The sequence below is a fragment of the Podarcis muralis genome, chromosome 6, assembly GCF_964188315.1.
Source record: "Podarcis muralis chromosome 6, rPodMur119.hap1.1, whole genome shotgun sequence".
Classification (NCBI taxonomy): Eukaryota; Metazoa; Chordata; class Lepidosauria; order Squamata; family Lacertidae; genus Podarcis; species Podarcis muralis.
In genome coordinates this window covers 10,421,954-10,442,714 of record NC_135660.1, presented here as the reverse complement: position 1 = coordinate 10,442,714, position 20,761 = coordinate 10,421,954, and the positions used below count along the sequence as shown (strand labels likewise).

The following is a 20,761-nucleotide window of genomic DNA, read 5'->3' as shown; positions in this document are numbered from 1 at the left end:
TTGCTTGGGTGTAGGATAGTAAATAACTCCAGAAGACTTGTCTGATTTTGATCTGGCTGCTTTATTTCTGCTCTTCCATTCTCCAGCATTCACTGATGTTTCAGGATGTTCAAAGATGCAGATTTTGAGAGAGGGGATGACATTCAGGTTAAGTTTTTCTTGTTACTAAGACTGTTGAAACGCGATGCGGAACCAATGGACCCACTAAGGATGTTTAACTCCAGTTCTTATCAGCCCCAGCCAGCATGATGTCCAACATATGGAAGGCCACAGGCTCCCCCATCCTTGCTTTCAAGGGTACACTGTGGGGAGCTCCCAATTCAGTCCTCATGCCTGGCAGCTGTTTTAAGGGTTCAAAGAAGGAGGGAGCCTGGAAACAGATCTGTTTCTGGTCAATGTAAGTGTTTTACAGATGTAATATAACAAATTTATTGCTTTGAAACTTGCAATTATAAAAAGCTAGGAATTTCATGATGGGAATAAACAAGATAGACGTTTTATAAAAGGGCAATTTGTACAACTGTCCAGACTTTGAAATAAATTAATTCAAAACACTACATGATGAGACTTAAAAGGTGGTTGTGGTTTCTTTCGCAACCCAGTCTTGGATGTTGGTGTTACCTTGCTAATCCATTACTCACACCTGAATATAGATTCAGGTCTCTAAATATAAGCAAAAAGATGAATGATATGACCAATACTGGAGCAAACAGTCCCTCCTGGCACAAACTTCATCTTTTGTCAACAATAAGAATAAATTTTAAAAATAAAGCCATTGATCAGATGGTGTGTCTTCATTTCTTAGCTTGACCATCCAATAAGTCTTTAGCTTCATTAATTTTGGCTGCGACATATGGAGAACCTCCTGGCAAAGAAAAGAAAAAAGGATGTCATACACCACAAAAGGGAATATTTGTCCCAACCTTTTGATACGTGCTATGGTCTAAACCACAGAACCTAGGGCTTGCTGATCGGAAGGTCGGCAGTTCAAATCCCCGCGACGGGGTGAGCTCCCGTTGTTCGGTCCCAGCTCCTGCCCACCTGGCAGTTCGAAAGCACGTCAAGTGCAAGTAGATAAATAGGTGCCGCTCTGGCGGGAAGGTAAACAGCATTTCCATGCACTGCTCTGGTTTGCCAGAAGCTGCTTAGTCATGCTGGCCACATGACCCGGAAGCTGTCTGCAGACAAACCCTGGCTCCTCCGGCCTATAGAGCAAAATGAGAGCGCAGAGTCGTCCGCGACTGGAGCTAACGGTCAGGGGTACTTTTACCTTTACCTTTATACATTTATGTATCATGACAGGAATAAAATCCATTTCAGAGTGATGGACATAGGGAGAACCTTCAGAATGACATCAGAGGCTGTGCTATTAGCCTGATTCCATGATTCTATTAATATGATTCTATAGAGTTGAAAGGGAATCCCGGGTCATCTAATCCAACATCCTGAAAGGCAGGAATCTCTTGCCCAACGTAGGGCTCAAACCCTGAGATTAAGGGTCTCATGCTCTACTAATTGAGCTGCTCTATACACTCAAGCAAAGTACCCGAAAGAGGACCCTTTGACTCCTACCAGAAAACATCACATTTTCTCCTTAGCACAACACTTGAAGACTTCCCATCTGACTTTGCAGCATGGTCTCATACTAAACAAACACTGACAAATGTCAAAATTTATCTCGTTTACCTTTATCAGGATGATTCAAGAGCATGATTCGTCTGTGAGCTTCTCTGATTTTTCCTTTATTAGCTGTAGGACTAGTAGTTAAAACAAAAAAGATCAGTTCCAGGTATGTTCAAAAGTAGCAACCTATAGATAATCTGTCATCAGGGATGGGCGGCTGCTCCCTTGGCCTGTTGGCACTAACTTGGCCCAGACATCCAAACATCACTATTAATGAGTTACACACAGCATTCTTGCAATGCAGCCCTAGCTAAAACGTTGTATGCACATTCCACAATATTTACAAAATTCCAGCAGCAGGCACAAAAAGAAATTGTCTCTCCTACTTTATTAGTTTGTGGCTACATGAACAGACAGATAAAATGTTTTCTCCCCTGCTTCTATTGTAATTTCTTCTGCTTGTTTTGTTACATACTCAAATAACAATTTATTTATTTGTTTGTTAAAGTATTTATATAATGCTGTATCGTAAAAATATATCACAGCGGTTTATAATGATATAAAACCAGAACCGAACAATAACATAAAGTGTCAAAAACAAGTTAAAAGGAAAGAAAGAAATTAAAGAAACATCAACAGACCATGGGGGGGGGGGGGTACCTGCATAGGCCTGGTGGAATGTACAAGTTTTCAGAAGATGACTGCTGAATCTCTGCTCACAGATTGTTCCACGAGACTGGGCCGATGACACTAAAGGCTCAATTTCTCATTTTCATTCTCGGGGAATGACCAGGATGATTCAGCAGACTGGTATGTTTCTTCTCTTCAACTAGACAAGGACCCAAAATGCTGGAGACCATTTATGTACCTCAGCCTAACTTGACTTTTGTGATGCTCAATGGTTTGGGACAAATGAATTTGATTGACTCTGAAATTTCACATACCAAGCATACACCAGAGAAAGTCACCAAGAGTCGTTGGGCCCCTGCGTCTTTGAAAACCTGAAATTCTTTCTTACCTCACTCCTAATATTAAAGCAGCTTCCCGCTTGGACATTTTGGGTTCAAATCCTCCTCTGTAGTAGGCACTGAAGGCCTAAAATAAGATGCATTAAAAAAAAAAAGCATTATGCAAAATGAGCAAGATAACTGTGTGACTAGCATCATTATTTGGTTGAGTCACTAGGTGGTACTAGAAACAGTTGCATCTAGTCAGCTACCTGTGGTTGTTCTGTTCTTGTTTAAGAGAAATAATGACATTCTTGTCTAGCTTCCTGACTGGTGTGTGCAGTGCCTAGAGAGGCCTAGACCATTTCCTGTATTTGAGGCCCCTACCCATAATTTTTTTTTTAATGATTTCAACCACACAAAACCAAAATACTCCCCCCCTGCCTCAACTCAACAACCAAAAGCTGCTTCCTTACTTCAAACTTGAGCAATAACAATGATGCACATGAGAGAAAGTCTGAGAATTTAACACACAAATTGAATGGGATAACATTGCACTGTGAGAACTCATCATATTCCCAAATATTTAGACTGCAAGCCTAACTCCACTGATCTGGGAGTAAATCCATTAGAATCAACACAACCTACTTTCAAGTATACTGCAGGACTGCAAAGCATTTTTAAAAATACGGTTTGTGGTGCAGGGCTCTTTTTAGTGGGAAATTTAGAACTGCCTGGTGGAAGGTGATTGTAAACTTTGTGCAAAACACTCACTGCTGTAACACACCTGTGTGTTTTCCTTGTATGTGCACACATGCTTTCGTAACATTTAGAAGTCTAAATAGAGTGGGAGAAAATTCTCAGAGACAGGACTTTGACAGCCCTAAAGCAGAGGAATTTATGAATCAGCAGAGACATAACATGGAGCCTGGCCTGATAACGACTGCAGAAGCCATGGCAGAAAAAGATAGTGATGCAGTGCTGAGAGAAGAATTTGCAGCTCAACGTATCCACATTAAAGAAATGATTTCAGAAACATGGAAGGAACTTGATGTAAAAATTTTGATATTTTGTTAGATATGAAGATTCTTGATACAGATTTTGATATAACTGCTCCAATATTAATTGCGTTTAACCTTTAGGTAGAATGCATCAATGAATGGTTCCTGTGTGCCTGCATTTTGCAACCCTCGTGCTCTCTAGGCCATAAACAAGAAATCCTGTCTAACCCTGAAAGTGGCACAAAGGACCATGAAGGATGTTTTCCTAAGTCTGTTTTGAGTAAACACTGGAGTGCAAATCCAGCATCTCTCCTCGAAGTTCTTTGACATGTTTTGGGAACAGGGAAGTTAAGACAGGGGACTGGAATGTCAATAAACACTGCTGAAGACCTGGTTGCCAAGGAAACTGTTAGAAGTGCAACATTTGAGACCCAAACAGTCTGGGAACCCCAAGGTAATTGTGGGTGAGTTGATACCAGTATGGAGCCATGCATCCCATGACCTGTAACCTTTCTTGATGTAAGTAGAAGGATGTGTAAAGATGTTTTGATGTTTTGTGACCCTTTGTAGTCTATGTTTGAAATCCCTATACCAGTGTTTCCCAACCGGTGTTCCGCGGCACAGGAGTGTGCCGTGAGACATCGGCGGGTGTGCCGCGAGATGCCTGGAGGGAGGCGGGCGAGTCGGCGGCGAGAGGCGGGGCGGCGGCGGCGAGGAGAGGCCGCGCCTCCTGCTGCTGCCTGGCGCTCCTCCTCGCAGCCGGCAGCGCTGCCTGGGCGCCTCCGCGCGACTCTGCCTCGCTGGGTTTGGTCTCCCAGCAGAGACGGGTCACACGCGCCCCTCCCTCCCTCCCTCAGCCTGCGCGGAGGGAGAGCCAGAGAGAGGCATCGCTCCTGCGCGCCGGGAGAGGGAGCAGCCGGAGCGATGCCCCTTGAAATCTTCGCCCTGCCTTCTTCTGGAGCGACGGAGAGCCTCTTAAAACTCGTCCGTCCGCTTCTCTCCCTGCCAAGAGGCGTCCAGCAAGCCGGCTTTGCCAGCGGAGCCAGCCTTGGAACAGACCCATCCGTCAAGCGGGGATTGTGCGTCCTCCTGGACAGAGTGTAAGCAACCGGGTTTAATTTGGGTTACGCGGAACTCCAGCGCTCAGGGCGGGAGTTTAGGAAATCCAATCGGGTGGCGCCGCTCTTCCTTGGGACCCCATGGGGAAACACTGGGGACCTACTTCTAAGCAAACGGGTCTACACGTCTCTCTGCCCCCCCCCTTTAACCTTTAGCTTCAAAGCCAGAGCAAACCGAGGCTAAATCCGTATTTACATAGGATAGCTTTCGTGCGTCCCTCCCGGCGTGACGCTGCGCGCTGACGTCACGGGGCGGGGCTTTAATGGTGGTGTGCCGCGAGATTTTTTTTCAGTAAACAGGTGTGCCGTTGCCCAAAAAAGTTTGGGAAACACTGCCCTATACAGTGGTACCTTGGTTCCCGAATGGCTTAGTTGTTGAACAAATCAGCTCCCGAACGCCGCAAACCCGGAAGTGTTCTGGTTGGCAAACGTTTTTGGAAGCCAAACGTCTGACACAGCTTCTGCAGTTTCCGATTGAGTGCAGGAAGCTCCTGCAGCCAATAGGAAGCCACGTCTTGGTTTTCAAACAGTTTTGGGAGTAGAACGGACTCCCAGAACGGATTAAGTTCGAGAGCCAAGGTACCACTGTGTAAGTTTTCTTCTACTGTGCCCCGTGGCAGTCTTTGCTAACTAGGAGTTCTGCTGAACAACTTGTTAGCAAGGCTGTCCTAATGCAAAAGTTTTAATAAACTGGATCCCTACAGGACGCTGATATTGTTGTATTCTCTTGGTTCCGTGTTTTATTTAAAGGTGTTCCCTCACCTGCATAAGAACAAGTGGTGTAGAAATAAATTCTTACCACAAACCGATGACTCCGCATAGATAAGGCAAATGCACTGCCAGAAAAATTAGGTGGAACTGTGGAAACGATGTAAGCAGCAATGGATTTAAGCTTACTACATAAAATACTTTTTAAACTGCTTAAAAGAGAATATGGATATAAAATAAAAGCTGGAAGGTTTTCAAACAGACTTAAAAAAAGGCTAACTTTTGTTTGAGGGGCTTCGCAAAAGGGGTAGAAAATAACCATATTGTGGACTTTAAAATCTAGTGACTTAAATGACTAATATGTGCCTATTCCAAGAGGATACTGAAAGAGCCCACAGAGCTCTATTAACTTGTCTGCATGTTTCAGCTCCTCCAAGAGGCATTATTATATGCTTCCATAGATTTAAGAAAAAGGATGAGATCTGGAGAGCACTTAGGAATGTGTAAATATAACTGTTGAAAATCAACCAATTATGGCTCTCTGGGACCTACGTATCTCAGGACACCTCGGGGGGGGGGGAGGAGAGAATGTTCACAACTAGAACAATTTTGGAAGGAATTTTTGAAAGAGATATGTCAGACCGCAGCTCAGACAATCCCAATAACCCCAGCATTAGCCTTAATTTATATACTTCAGATGTAGACCAATTAAGAAGTAAGGAATGAACTAAACCTGGCAATTAATGAATATTGATTACTGGCATAATACAGTCTGGGAAACAGCCATAATGGAAAATCTGTCGCAAACTTTGAAGTTGGCAAGGGGCGAGAAAAAACAAGTTAATTCTTACACTGTATGGTGTGATTTTATTAAATATACAAATGAAACAACACATGGATGAGAAATGCCTACAACATATATTACAGTATGGTGTATAAGCAGGCACTACTCATTAGCTCACTCCTATTGCTCTGTTTTCCGTGCAGATTTATTGAAGAAGTCATTTTACTGGTTTACTGTAATCACCTCATTATTATGTACTGAAAAGCAGTATGTTTAGTACAGGTATGGCCAAACTTGGCCCTCCAGCTGTTTTGGGACTACAATTCTCATCATCCCTGACCACTGGTCCTGTTAGCTAGGGATGATGGGAGTTGTAGTCACAAAACAGCTGGAGGGCCAAGTTTGGCCACGCCTGGTTTAGTATTTTACTCCCCTAGTGACCCATTTTTTGTTAGCTATGTCATGTTTCATTATTTATGTGTGTACAATTTTGTAACAGGAAAACAAAAACAAAAGTATTAAAGAAACAATATGGCTGCAAAAGAAAATTGAGTAAAGCAAACTCACAGATTTTGGCAGTGACTGAAGAGCTTGCTTTACTTGTGGTTCCATTATCTTCATTGCTTGCAGTGCATAACGACCTTGAAGAAAAGGAAGACTTACTAAGTCTTGGAGAGTGATCTGCATGTTCTGTTGGTGCAGCTGACCAGCATCAAAGAGTTGGAATGACACTTTGTGCCTCCAAACAAGCTTTCTACCGGTGCAATAGGCTTAAGAGGGTGCAGAGGTGTAGTGATTTCTACTTGTTTCCAGCCTCTCTTTTGCTGCTGCTGCTTATTTCATTCTTCTTCCTGGGAACTCTATAGGAGTGCTGATGGCAACCACAGAACGAGCAGATCTGAAGCAGAAGTTTCTCTACAGGCTTTGCACAGATACATGCCTGCAACTTGCATATTGAAAGGACGCAGCCCTGATTATAAGGGGCCGTTGCCCAGATATACAATGCATGCACTACGTTTGAAGAGCCTAATATTTATCAAATCACAAACATAAGAATCTTTTACAGCTTCCTGGGACAACCAGTTTGTTGCTCTTTTTCTATTTTTCCATCTATTTTCCCATCCCCCTACAGTTAACTGAAATCAGGGGTGGGCTTATGTGCACTGGCTGGGTCATATATAGATGACCCAACAAATTATTCTATTGCTTTATAAGCCTTTCAGAATCCAAGCTTTTTTATAAAAAAAGAAAAAACAAAAGGTTCTAGTTCTCCTGGTTAGAGATAAACTTAAAAAAAGGAATTGCAGTATATTGTAAAAAGTCACAGCCCCCTGAAAAGCCCAATTTAAGCTCTTAAAAAGTGAAATAACTTATATAAACAACGCTGTTTAGGATTAATGATTTCACAAACAAGTCCAATACTTAATCATTAACCTATACCCGAGAAAGAGTATATTTCCTTGTGTTTACAAGTTCTAAGACTAAGCAGAAGCTAGTTCTCTGAAAATCTAATTTACCATATTTTTTGCTCTTTAAGACTCACTTTTTCCCTCCTAAAAAGTAAGGGGAAATGTGTGTGCGTCTTATGGAGCGAATGCAGGCTGTGCAGCTATCCCAGAAGCCAGAACAGCAAGAGGGATTGCTGCTTTCACTGCGCAGCGATCTCTCTTGCTGTTCTGGCTTCTGAGATTCAGAATATTTTTTTTCTTGTTTTTCTCCTCCCAAAACTAGGTGCGTCTTGTGGTCTGGTGCGTCTTATGGAGCGAAAAGTACGGTATGTCAGCCTTTGCCAACCTGATTGTCATGCTGGCTGGGGTTGATGTGAGTTATAGCCCAAAACATCTGAAGCGCACTAAGCTGGCAAAGACTTATCTATGCAATATGTTTAAGCAACACAGAGAAAACAAAGGCAGCTGTTCTTCAGCTAGTATTCCCACTAGAACAGAGCTGAGGCACCTGTGGTCCTCCATATGTTGTTGGACAACACCTCCCATCATCCTTGACCATTGACCATGCTGGCTGGGACTGATGAGAGTCTCGATCAGCAACATCTGGGGAGCCATAGGTTCCCCATCTGTCCTAGAAGATCACCAAAGCTGCAGCAGCTTCAAAGGAAAATTTAAAATCGTTATAATTTGGGATAGCACTCTAGTGTCAGAATCAAGCACTTATAATAAGATTTGGACCAGAGATTCTAAATTCGTAGGACAGGACCCTCTAGGCTGATTAAGCTCTGCTACCTGAAGCAAGGGGACGCGGGTGGCGCTGTGGGTTAAACCACAGAGCCTAGGACTTGCCAATCAGAAGGTCAGTGGCTCGAATCCCTGCGACGGGGTGAGCTCCTGTTGCTCAGTCCCTGCTCCTGCCAACCTATCAGTTCGAAAGCACATCAAAGTGCAAGTAGATAAATAGGTACCGCTCCGGCGGGAAGGTAAACGGCGTTTCCATGCGCTGCTCTGGTTCGCCAGAAGCGGCTTAGTCATGCTGGCCACATGACCCAAAAGCTCTACGCCGGCTCCATCGGCCAATAAAGCGAGATGAGCGCCGCAACCCCAGAGTCGGTCACGACTGGACCTAATGGTCAGGGGGTCCCTTTACCCTTACCTGAAACAAGTGATGGACTGTTTGGGCAGAAACTCTGAAAACAATAGCTGGAGGAGGGAGTTAAGTTCCTGCAATTTATGTAAATCCTAAAACAGTCAGATGAGTTCTGTTCTCAGGCAAGAAAGTAAGAGGACAAGGAAATAAGCACACCTAGTGACCTCCTAATATGTTATTTAATATTTGCCACAAGCCACAGATTTTAATGTACTGGAGTCAGATGTATGCTCTTGTGTGTGAGGTCAAAGACTCAGCAACAGTGATACTATCAATTTACAATGCAATACCATTCAGAGCACTCAGAAATAAAGCCTGCATATAAAATTCTGCATACAGAAATACAAACCTGCATATCCAGCAGCAGCTATTGTCAGGCCGACTGCTATCATAGTAGTAGCCTAAGAAAGGAGGGTGGGGAGAAGGAGAGGCAATATCAGAAAATGAAAAAAAGCAGTAATTTCAGTGCATAAGTATTAATGCTACTGAGTCTCAGTGGGCTTGGGAAATAAAGGGAGAGAAAACACCCTGAAAAATGATGATACCTGGGATACAGACTGCTCACACACTACAGAGAGCCTTAATTGGTAGCTTTCAACCCCTTCTAGCATTTGAAACCATACACAGTATTCCTGCAACAGCTATTCTTGGGCAAAGAGATAAGTGCAGTTACTGAAACATGAATGACAGATATATTTACAGTCCCTCCCATCCACATTATTTAAGCAAGAGGAATCAGCAAAATTCAAGGGCACATCCTAACTAAGCTGAAGCAGTTTATGATCACTTCCCCCATAAACTGTGTGGCTGGTCAGGGGCGTGTGACCCGGAGAAGAGTACAGCAGGCTGGACTAAGGGGCCTGGTGAACTATATTCAGCTTCTGAGCCAGAGGGTCCCACCTCTTCTACAAGGAATGATCTCTCTTGTACAGGAAAAATACTCCCCTCCCTCAGACAGACACAAGCCCCTTCATATCTAGATTGATAAGAAATCCCACAATCAGAATAAAGATTTTTTAGGGCAAGTCTTTACATGAAGATTTTTTTCAGTGGATACCAATTTCAAACAACACAATGTGGAAGGAAGCCAGCTTAGTATGTGTACAAGGATAAAAATATTAGCGTTTAAGGTGCCAAAAGACTATTTTCTGGTTTTGCTGCAACAGACTAACACAGCTACCTGCACCACCGCTGGGAAATTGAAAATCGTTAATCCAAGTTCATATTACTCCAGAATGAGGCTGCAATCCTACGCACACTTTCTTGGAAGCGCCACTGGGTACAGATAGTGAGATTTACTTCTGAGTAAGCAAGCACAGAATTGAGCTGCAAGGCGCATACATCAGGGGGCCAGCCCGGTGCTTGCTTCCGTGTGTCGTATTTTTTGTGCAGCTCCCGTGCATGCTCCCTGCGCCTACCTCTTCAAAATGAAAGGTCAAATTACACACACACACACACACACACACACACACATGGCTGTTCAGAAAAGACAGCCACCATTCCCTCTGCTCAACAAAGCAAAGAGAGGGGGAGAGAGAGAGAGAGAGAGGGAGAGGGAAAAGGCTTATTTCAGAAGAAAGGTAAGTTGCAAGGGAAGAAAGGACGAACTGCAGCAAATCATAAGAAGACTGGAAGAGTCTGGCTTCTGGATCAGCCCAGTAGCCCATCCAGTCCAGCATGCTGTTGTTAATTAAATTTGTATACTGCCCTATATGGCAGTAGGTCTCAAGGCTCTGCTCTCACAGCGGCCAGCCAGATGGGAAAGCCACATGCAGGATCCGGGCACAAGAGCACTCTTCTCCCCTCCCTCTCGTGGTTTCCAGCAACTGGGGCATTCAGAAGCATTTGCTGCCTTCTACAGCGAAGGGCAGAGCCAAGTTTGCCACCTGTTGTGTATAATGCAGGATTGTCCCATATTTCAATGCCAAAATGCTACATCCTGTATTGATAGCTTTATCCTGTACATCAAGAGTTGGAGGGGGTCCCCAGGGTCATCTAGTCCAACCCCCTGCAATGCACGTCCTCTCTCTCCTAAGTTAGGGATCCTCTCCAAATGCATGCGTCTGAAAGGGTGTGTTGAAAGGTCATGTATTTCAGCTCTGGGTAGCCAAGCACAGACAGATTCTCAAATGTGCGCATGCATGTGCGACGAATTCCAGGGGACCCATCCTGTGAGGCTGCAATGGCTTGCTTTGAGGTCACATCAGGTGGAAAAACAAAACAAACCCGCCCCGCCCCCCTCTTATTTTGCCAGGACAAAGGTGGCAACCCTATAGAGCAGGGGTCAGCAACCTTTTCCAGACGTGGGCCGGTCCACTGTCCCGCAGACCTTGTGGGGGGCCGGACTATATATATATATATATTTGGGGGGGGGGGGGTTAGAACGAATTCCTATGCCCCACAAATAACCCAGGGATGCATTTTAAATTAAAGGACACTTTCTACTCATGTAAAAACACGCTGATTCCCGGACCGTCCGCGGGCCGGAGTTAGAGGGCGACTGGGCGGTATCCGGCCCCGGGCCTTAGGTTGCCTCCCCATGCTATAGAGCACAGCCATAGCTGCCGGAAGCCCCTCGCCCCACCCCACCCCCGACCCCTCGCCCCACCTCGTGCCAAGCGGGGTGGCGTTTTCTGAAAGGAGGGCCAGGACAGCGAGCGGGCGCGGCTCTCCCCGCACACTCACCATGGCTTCTGCTGGGTAGGGGGAGCAGCAGCAGCAGGAGGAGGGGGGGGGCGTTCGGTCAGGCAGACACTGGCCAAGGGAAAGCTCAGTCCCCACCCCCCACCGACGCTTCCCCGCTACCGCCCCGCCACCCGGCTGGCTGCAGGCAGGCAGGTTGCGCGCCCTCCTGCCGTAAAGCAGAGGGGAAAGCCTGGCGCGCGTGTCGCGAAACGCCAAAGGGCCCGCCTCCTCCTCCTCCTCCCGCCCCGCCCGCGCCCGGCGGGAATTGGAACGGGCGGGGGAGGGGCGCGTGCCAGGCCAGGGAGCGCTTCGTGAGGGGGGGAGGGCGGAGGGCGGGAAATTTACCTCAGCGATAGGGGCTGAGGGGAAAGAGAATTTTTTTTAATAAAAAAACATTGTTTCTGAGGTCATAAGAAGGTAGAAATCTGGTTAGCTTGGCCAGCTTCAAGGTAGCCGTACCTTAACTCGCATAGTGCAGCTATGTTATTATTATTATTATTTTCATTATCATTATTTAAATTAAGCTATTATTATTAGTGTCGGACACGACTAAACGACTAAACAACAACAAATTATTATTAGTGCAGCTTTATTATTATTATTATTATTTTATTATTATTTATTAGAGGAGCTTTATTATTATTAATGCCATTTTTATATTCTTTTATTCTTTTTATCATTATTATTAGGATTTTGTATTTCTATTTTGTAATTTTTATGCATTGAACCACTCTGAGATTTTCAGATGAAGGCCAGTATACTAATTTATTTTAAAAAAAAAATTAGTAATTATTATCAGGGCTTTTTTTTTTCAGCCTCTCAGGTGGGCGCCATTGCCATTACAGTGGTACCTCGGGTTAAGTTCCGGAGGTCCGTTCTTAACTTGAAACTGTTCTTAACCTGAAGCACCACTTTAGCTAATGGGGCTGCTGCGCCGCCGCCGCGCGATTTCTGTTCTCATCCTGAAGCAAAGTTCTTAACCCGAGGTACTATTTCTGGGTCAGCAGAGTCTGTAACCTGAAGCGTATGTAACCTGAGGTACCAAGGGGGGCATTTGTGGTGAGTTCCGGCACCTCTTTTTCTAGAAAAAAAAGAGATTGGTGTTTTTAGTTTCGAAATATCTCCATTCCGGGCTGAGCTTTTCAGGTTTTTGTGCAAGACCAAAATTGTCATTTTTTGGGGAAATTTCAAGCCCTCTTAACTAAAAAATGGGATGAGATTTTTTTGTTTTAAAAAAAGATTTAAACTTTGTTCTGATCGTTGAACCAGTATACAAACTTTTAAAAAAATTGGATGACACAAGGTAAAAAAAATATTAAAAATTGGATCACTTGATATGGAATGGCCCTTAAATGTATGTTTTATATCCTAGGTTTTGCCACGCAACCTGAAGACTAGTGGGACCCACCTCTTGAATTGTGCTCCTTAGGATCACACACATACATGTAAGCCTTGCATTTTGAACTGGGAGATATGGAAGATAACCACTTGAATACAAAATGTAAATGGGCAGCCAGTCACAAAACAGAAATAGTTTAAAACTCAGAAGCACCACAACACAGCCTGTGCTATAATGCATGCAGTACAGCAACTGAACCACAATTTCCAACTTGAAATATGAGAAAGTGAATGTAGAGTAGGGAATGTGCCATGACATGGATTTTCAGAGGGAATAATGTGCAGTAGACATTCTATTTCATTTCTGTTTCCATTTTCTCCTGCTCACACCTCAGATATTAGACCGTATATAACAAGTTTCACTTTTTAGTCAAAGATACATGGAGATGCTGCAAATCTATGCATGTTTATGCTGTGAAATGTCCCACTGTGTGCAATGATTGTTTCCCAAGTAAATTAGCATTGCATTACAGCTTTAATTTTTAAATAAAACATACTGAAATAGAACATAACTGGAGAGGGAACAAGAGTGTGTATAATATACAGATTAAATAAAGAGGGAACACTCTTGTTCCCTCTCCAGTTCTATTTCAGTACGTTTCGGCATGTATGAACAACTATTCTATTGCCCCTTTTCAGGATTCCTGGATATTGCTGCTAGCAATAATAAATAAATTTATAAAATTATCATATTTTTAGACCACTCTCAGGCCAGTGTACAAAAAATGTGCTAAAATGCAACATAAAATCAATAACTCACTAAAACCATAAAATTATCAACAACAGCAATAATTTTATTATTATACTCCACCCATCTGGCTGGGTTCCCCCAAACACCCTGAGCAGCCATCACATATAAAAACATAATAAAACATCAAACATTAAAAACTTCATGATACAGGACTGCCTTCTGAAGTCTTCTAAAAGCTGTGTAGTTCTTTATCTCTACGAATCTTCCACAGAATACCAGCAGCACATGATTCACACCAAACAGACCAGGTCAACTGTCTAATCAGTTCCCAAAGAGCAAATTGAACAAGTATGCCTTCAGTACACATCAAAAAGTAATTGACAGGGGTACAAATATACCTTCGGTGGCAGAGAAGGCCCTGCTATGACTCACCATGGAAGAAGTCATAGTGTAAATGGAACTATCAGGAGAATTGCTTCTGCAGATAATGGGAGAGCTGCTTCTTTAAAAGCCCAGGTTCCAAGTTATAAACAACAAAGTGAGCACCTTTATTTATTTAATAAAATTTATATACGTATAGCTTGATTGTAGAAGAAAAACCTCAAAATGGTTTAAGGTTGGCCTAGTAGCAAAAAGGCAGCCAGTGCTATTCTTTTAGGAGCAGTGTGACCCATTCACACCTTGCTCCGCCACCCAGTATCTTGTGACTGCATTCTTCAAGGGCAGCCCTGTATAGAACACATGTGCCTTTCCCTTTCTCTCATAGACCACATATACATACCCACTTCATCCTCTCTCTTTCTCTCAATGTGCACATACAAACAGCTTGTACATCTCCCTACCTCTTTCTCTGCCCAAATGCATATCTCTGGCACCCACCCTCCATACTCCGTGAACATTAAGAAAAGCCCCTATGTGGGGGTGAAACAAGTGTTTGCCACCAGCTGCACATGATTGGCAGGCAACAAACTGAGGCAAACTGCGTGGTCTCAATTGCTTCTTCCTCCCTGTCATGGATGTTCGGGGGGGGGGACCCCATGGGGCAAAGCAGGGGTCTTGTCAGCAGCTGCATGTGGTTGGCAGGCAACAAACAACTATAGGAATGAATTAGGCCAGAAGGCAAGCAGGGAACCAATCACTACTGATTCTTCCCCTCAAAAATTCTTTAAAACCATTCATGGTAGAAGGGGGCGGGCCTTTCAACTCCAGTTACTAGATTGACATATGGCTCCAATTGCCAGTAAATGTTTTCCCATGCACTGGGTTGGTGACGTGGTGCCCACTCTGACCAGTGTTTACTTGTTTTTCCATGAGATCTGTGCTACCTGCCTTCTAATCTTCCAGCCTGTTTCATTGACCAGGGCTCCTCAGAAACCCAAGGAACATTGGGGGCTCCACAGTGCTGAAGAGGGTGTTAAAGAGCAATCCTGCCAATGGCCCTTTCCATCTTGCCATTCCATAGTGAAACTAGAGCCTTGACAGAATAACTTGCCAACAGGAAAATTCCATAGAACACTTAGGAATCCCTTGGATTCAGAATGTTTCCAGGGGCTGGCCATATTAGTGCATTTCCACCCCTGCAAGGGGATCTGCCACACCCACCACAATTTCAAACTAACCAGGGAGCAATCAATCTGCATCTGGGGTTCTCCAGCACTTTAACTGAGGTTGCCTTTGCCATCTCAGGATGGGCAGTGGGATGAGTGGTAAAGCAATAAGATCCCTGTTCTCTTTTTCTGGCCCAACACCGGGTATAGCCACTCCCATCCGCCTGCCAGGTGGATAGGTTTCCAAGTGAAGAAGATGGAATTTCTGTGAATGATGGTGAAACACATCCCTCGGACCCACTAGTGCAGTGATACTGCATTGAATTGTGTGGCATGATGCAACTTAAAAAAAGAGCACTATCACAATATACAGTGTTACAAGTTCAGTGATGTGCTACAGTAACTGATCTAGAAATCCCATGGAGCAATAAGAGGCACCATCAGTGTGCACAAACCAATATGACACACCAAGAGAAGACTTACATTGCCGTTTTCCTGGGTAAGAGCTTGTTAAACACATATCACAAATGAATCAGGCTGGTGGGAGTCCAACAATGAGTATTACAAGCTAGCACTTAGTTGTTAATCAAATTCCCATAGTGTAGTCCAGTATCAATATAAGTTTAAATAAACAGCACCTCAAGATAGTTCCCACTGATTCTGTGTGTAGAATCAGAGCATGAAAGCTGGAAGTTGCCCTGCCCTATTACTTACATTCTGAGCCATGCACAAATGACTTCATAATGGAGCCACAGATGTACCTTCAGCTATTGCTTTTGTTATGTGTGAGACACTATTATTAATACATGACACTGTATTATTAAGAATACTCACAAACAAGTACCAGAGCTATAATTCACCCTCATTTTGTGATAATCTCCAGCAATCAAACAACTCAGCTTGTCCATCTGGAACCAGCACGTGATATTAAGTTTACACAGATTGCTCCAGTGGTCAGTTGTATTTGTTCAGAGCCCAGCAGGAGAAACACCATTAGAGTGTGCATTCACTAAAAAAAATTCTGTAGTAATGTATCTGGAACAAAAAGAGAAAGGCAAGAGAAAAGTGGTCATGGGTGGGAGAGGGGAAATGGGAGGTCACAGACAAAAGGAAGAGAATTAACATAAATACAAGAAAGGACCAGAAATGATAAATATAGATCTGAGGGGACAAAGGGGGAAAAATATGTGGAAGAGTTGCACAGAGGGAAAAATGGAACCAGGATATATAGCCTGGTTTCCATGACAAGTCAATTTGGGGTTTTTTTTCCGGAAAAGCAGCAGCCTTTGCTTGCTATAGATGTGGCCATAACTTTCTGTTATGAACAGAAATGGTAGTTTAATTTTGGTCACACTTAATAGGCATCAACCTTGATAAAAAAACACAAAAACAAAAGCACTTTAAAGGCTAAATAGAAATACCTTTTTTCAAAGTTGCTCATCAGTGAACTGTTGGCTATCACAGAATTCTCTAAATCAGGCTGGGGATTTATTTAGCACAAAGAACCATGTGGGAAATATATCACAAACTGAATAGTTTAGGTTTGTGATATTGACATAAATTGCTTATCATTTTCTTGGTGTTGTCAAATGCTGGTCAAATGTTGATGTGCCTAGTGTATTTATACACATATGCTGTCATTTTGAATAAACATTTGTTAGAACTGAAACAAATTTGGCAACTGAACTTTTTCTTGTCTTGCTTTTCTTGTTTCTTCTCTTTGTCATATATAAATATGCCACTCCATTTTCAAAAATCTCTCTCTTACTAGTAAATTACTGTAAGGAAAAGTAGATGAAGGTATGCTTAAAGTGTCAACAACTGTTGAAAAATACCCAAACATTAATGGGGAATCTCATGTTTCTCATTGTTTAGCTCAGGGGACATGTAAACGATTTCAAGAATCTGAAAATACCGTAATTCACCACATAGTTGTCACATTTTTTATGCCAGTTTCTCTTTAAAAAAAATGGGGTGTGATAATTATGTGAGCAAAAAAGACATGGCCAAGCAAGGTGGCTGGTAGCTGGCATGTTCCGGAGCAGAGGGCCCAGGAGGAGATGCAGGCAGCTGGGTGCGAGCCAAAGCACAGGATGCCGGAGATATGTGCCTGCCGAGTTTGTGCGTGCCCCCAGTGGCTTGTGCGCCCCAGGGCACGAATGGATATGGCCGGTTCTGCTGGCAGCTGGCACTAGCCCGACCTCTGAGCTCAACTGCCAGCGCTCTGGCACCTTCCGGTCCCAAGTAGGGGTGTCCCAGCCCAGGGGACTGGAGTGGGGCAGGTGCGAGAGAGGGGGCATCAGGAACCTTGGAGGGACCCAAGGAGGCAAAAGCAATCTGGTGCCTGGGTTGAACTTACATCCCGGTCAGTAGCCAGTCCTAATAAGTGTAAGGTTTTAATTGAGGCCACAACTGGCCTGGCTCTGTAGATCCTCCAGCTGTCATCCTGGGCACTGCTCCTGGCTGCTCTGCTCTACTCCATGGCACCAGGTATGCCTCCCTCCCCCCCCCCCCCGCTCATCTTGTTTATTTATCCACTGTACAGTTTAGCTATCGCATGCGGTGGCAACGATTATGCGGTGAATTACGGTATTCTACTCTGACTGCGGTAAACAGCAAAATGGCTTACCATATTTGAACAGATATTCAAATTACAGCTAACATTGCAATCTTTCTTACTTAACTTGGAGGAAATCCCATTGAACTCATTGAGACTTACTCCTGAATGGATATGTATAGGATTTTACTGTAATTGAATTATAATCGTACAGCACAACAGCACAAATGATAGTCATGTGTTTAACTCTATTTCCAGGTTCCAGTGGCAGTCAGTTGAACTTTATAGGCTTGATATCTGGTAAGAAAGCAATATTCTTCGCTCAGTTTCATATTTGTTAACATATATTTGAGTCTTTGTAATTTTGATACAGGGTCTAAGTTTTACTCAAAGTCGATCCATTGAAATTAATGGACCTAATTAATTTTAGTATTTCTGCTGGGAGTAAAGGTACCCCTGCCCATACGGGCCAGTCTTGACAGACTCTAGGGTTGTGCGCTCATCTCACTCTAGAGGCCGGGAGCCAGCGCTGTCCGCAGACACTTCCGGGTCACGTGACCGGCGTGACGAAGCTACTCTGGTGAGCCAGAGCCGCACACGGAAACGCCGTTTACCTTCCCGCTAGTAAGCGGTCCCTATTTATCTACTTGCATCCAGGGGTGCTTTCGAACTGCTAGGTTGGCAGGCGCTGGGACCGAGCAGCGGGAGCGCACCCCGCAGCGGGGATTCAAACCGCCGACCATGCGATCGGCAAGTCCTAGGCGCTGAGGTTTTACCCACAGCGCCACCCGCGTCCCGCTGGGAGTAAAACTTAGTCGAATACCACCCTGACCTTATAATATCCACCTCTGGCTGAAGATGGTTATTAAGGAGCTTCCTCCTGATAAGAGGATTTCCCTGAATCGAGAAATGTTAAACCCAATGGCAAATGTCCCCTTTTGGGGGAAGGTGTTCAGTTGGGTGGAGGCCTTCCAGCTTCAAGCATACTTGGATGAGGCTGAATATATGGATCCATTTCAGTCTGGCTTTAGACCAGGTTGTGGCACTGAAATCTACTTGGTCACACTAGTTGAATATATTTGTCAGGAGAGAGATGTGAGAGTGCAACTCTGCCTGTCCTTTTGATGGCTTTCTATACCATCGACCACAATATCTGGAGCAGCTCCGTGAGGTGGGGTTGGAAGCACTGTACCTCATTGTCTTTGGTTCTACCTTCAGGGCTATTTTCAGAAAGCAGTTATGGGGCAGGCATTGTTCAGCCCCATGGGAGCAGTCCTGTGGTTTCCTGCAGGGTCCCTTCTTGTTCCCTATACCATTTAACATCTATCTGACACAACTGCTATCTGTGATCAGGAGATTTGGAGTGAAGTGCCACCAGTATGTGGATAATACCCAACCGTGTCTTTCTGTTCCATCTGAATCTGGAGAGGTTGCTGAGGGACCAGGTGGATGCTTGGAGGTGGTGATGGGTTGGATGTGAACCAATAAATTGAAGCTGAATTCTGAAAAGCTGGAGGTGTTATGTGATTCAGATTATCTAGAAGATGGGTATGTGGCCTAAACTCGATGGTGTTGCATTCCCCTGGAAGAAGCAGATCTGTCTCTTGAGATATTCCTGTATCAAGTGTTGTCACTGGAGGCTCTGGTGGCCTTGTTGGCTAGGACTGCCTATTTCCAGCTCCAGCTGGCTTGCTAGCTATGGCTTCTTTTGGACAGAGATTCTTGACCATGGTACTCCATGCTCTGGTCACTTCGAGATTGGATTACAGTGGTACCTTGGGTTACATACGCTTCAGGTTACATACGCTTCAGGTTACAGACTCAGAAATAGTACCTTGGGTTAAGAACTTTGCTTCAGGATGAGAACAGAAATCGTGCAGTGGCAGCGCGGCAGCAGCGGGAGGCCCCATTAGCTAAAGTGGTGCTTCAGGTTAAGAACAGTTTCAGGTTAAAGACGGACCTCCGGAATGAATTTACTACGTAACCAGAGGTACCACTGTACTGCAATACACTCTGTGTGGGGCTCCCTTTAAAGACGACTCAGAAACTTCACTTCTCCAAAATGCAGCAGCCAGATTGTGCAACTTTCTCTGTTCTCCTGAACCAAGTCACCAGTGTTAGCCCCCATTCCCAAAAGCTTGTGGAATGTTCCCTTCCAGTTCACCCCCTGTGAATGTAGTAGCAAATTGCGGCAAGGAATTTCTTTTCAGGATGGAGCTATAATGTGTTAGTCCTAATCCAGACTATTACTGACCAGTTCAACACTTCCACTGCTTCACCTGTTCAATCTCTAGGACAAATAGCACACTGCCCAGCATACTGATAATACAACATTTAAAAGGGAATGGGTGGCGCTGTGGTCTAAACCACTGACCCTCCACACAATGGGGTGAGCTCCTGTTGCTCTGTCCCAGTTTCTGCCAGCCTAACTGTTCTAAAGCATACCATTATAAGTAGATAAATAGATACCGCTGTGGCAGGAAGGTAAACGGCGTTTCCATGCACTCTGGCACTCATCATGGTGTCACCAGAAGCGGTTTGGTCATGCTAACCACTTGACCTGGAAAGCTGTCTGAGGACAAACGCCGGCTCCCTCAGCCTGAAGCAAGATGAACGCGGCACCTCATAGTCGCCTTTGACTGGACCTAACCGTCCAGGGGTCCTTTACCTTTTACCTTGATATCACATTTCAAATCCAAGATGTCTCCTGTAGGCTTCAAGTACATGTTTAAAAACATGGAGGATAAGGTGGGCACTGAGGGATCCACAATGCACAGCAGTAATATTACAGCACCCCCTTCTGGAAATGATCCGATAGGAGTGGAATCACATTATCATGCCCTCAACTTCCAAACCACAGAATTCATCCAGAAAATATATCATGGTTTATGATACTGAAGGTCACCAAGATGCATGAGCGTAGCTGGGGAAGGGGGGGAAACTGTCCACCCCGCAAATCAATAAAAATACATAGCAACTGAGGTTCTGCCCCCCTAACAAAAGGCCTGCCCCCCTAACAAAAATCCTGGGTACCCCAATGCTAAGATGTCTAGACAAACTCTTTACTTCCTTGTCTTCTGCAGGCATAGGTCACATATTAGGAT

General features: G+C 44.3%; 1 protein-coding gene and 1 long non-coding RNA gene across 2 annotated transcripts in view; one reads left to right on the top strand and one right to left on the bottom strand.

The window, feature by feature from the left end:
* Positions 1-383: 383 nt before the first annotated feature.
* Positions 384-11,621, bottom strand: DNAJC19 (DnaJ heat shock protein family (Hsp40) member C19). The gene is made up of 6 exons (XM_028731650.2): positions 11,465-11,621; positions 9,129-9,180; positions 6,749-6,822; positions 2,642-2,718; positions 1,687-1,757; positions 384-865 (listed from the first exon to the last, which is right to left on the bottom strand). The coding sequence occupies exons 1-6, from the start codon at positions 11,465-11,467 to the stop codon at positions 795-797; spliced, it is 348 nt and encodes a 115-aa protein (XP_028587483.2). The 5' UTR covers positions 11,468-11,621; the 3' UTR covers positions 384-794.
* An 82-nt stretch (positions 11,622-11,703) lies between these two features.
* The window catches only part of LOC144327942 (uncharacterized), a 130,597-nt gene continuing 121,539 nt past the window's right edge, over positions 11,704-20,761 (top strand). Inside the window, exons 1-3 of the long non-coding RNA XR_013393107.1 lie at positions 11,704-11,913; positions 12,837-12,909; positions 17,916-17,957. This is a non-coding gene — a long non-coding RNA (uncharacterized LOC144327942). The remainder of the gene's footprint in view (positions 11,914-12,836; positions 12,910-17,915; positions 17,958-20,761) is intronic.

Excerpts from the sequence above, each read along its gene's own strand:
- DNAJC19 (XM_028731650.2), bottom strand. Across the intron at positions 2,719-6,748 it reads TTCAGTCACTGCCAAAATCT|GCCTTCAGTGCCTACTACAG; the intron begins GTGAGTTTGCTT and ends ATCTTATTTTAG. Across the intron at positions 866-1,686 it reads CTTGAATCATCCTGATAAAG|GAGGTTCTCCATATGTCGCA; the intron begins GTAAACGAGATA and ends TTTCTTTGCCAG.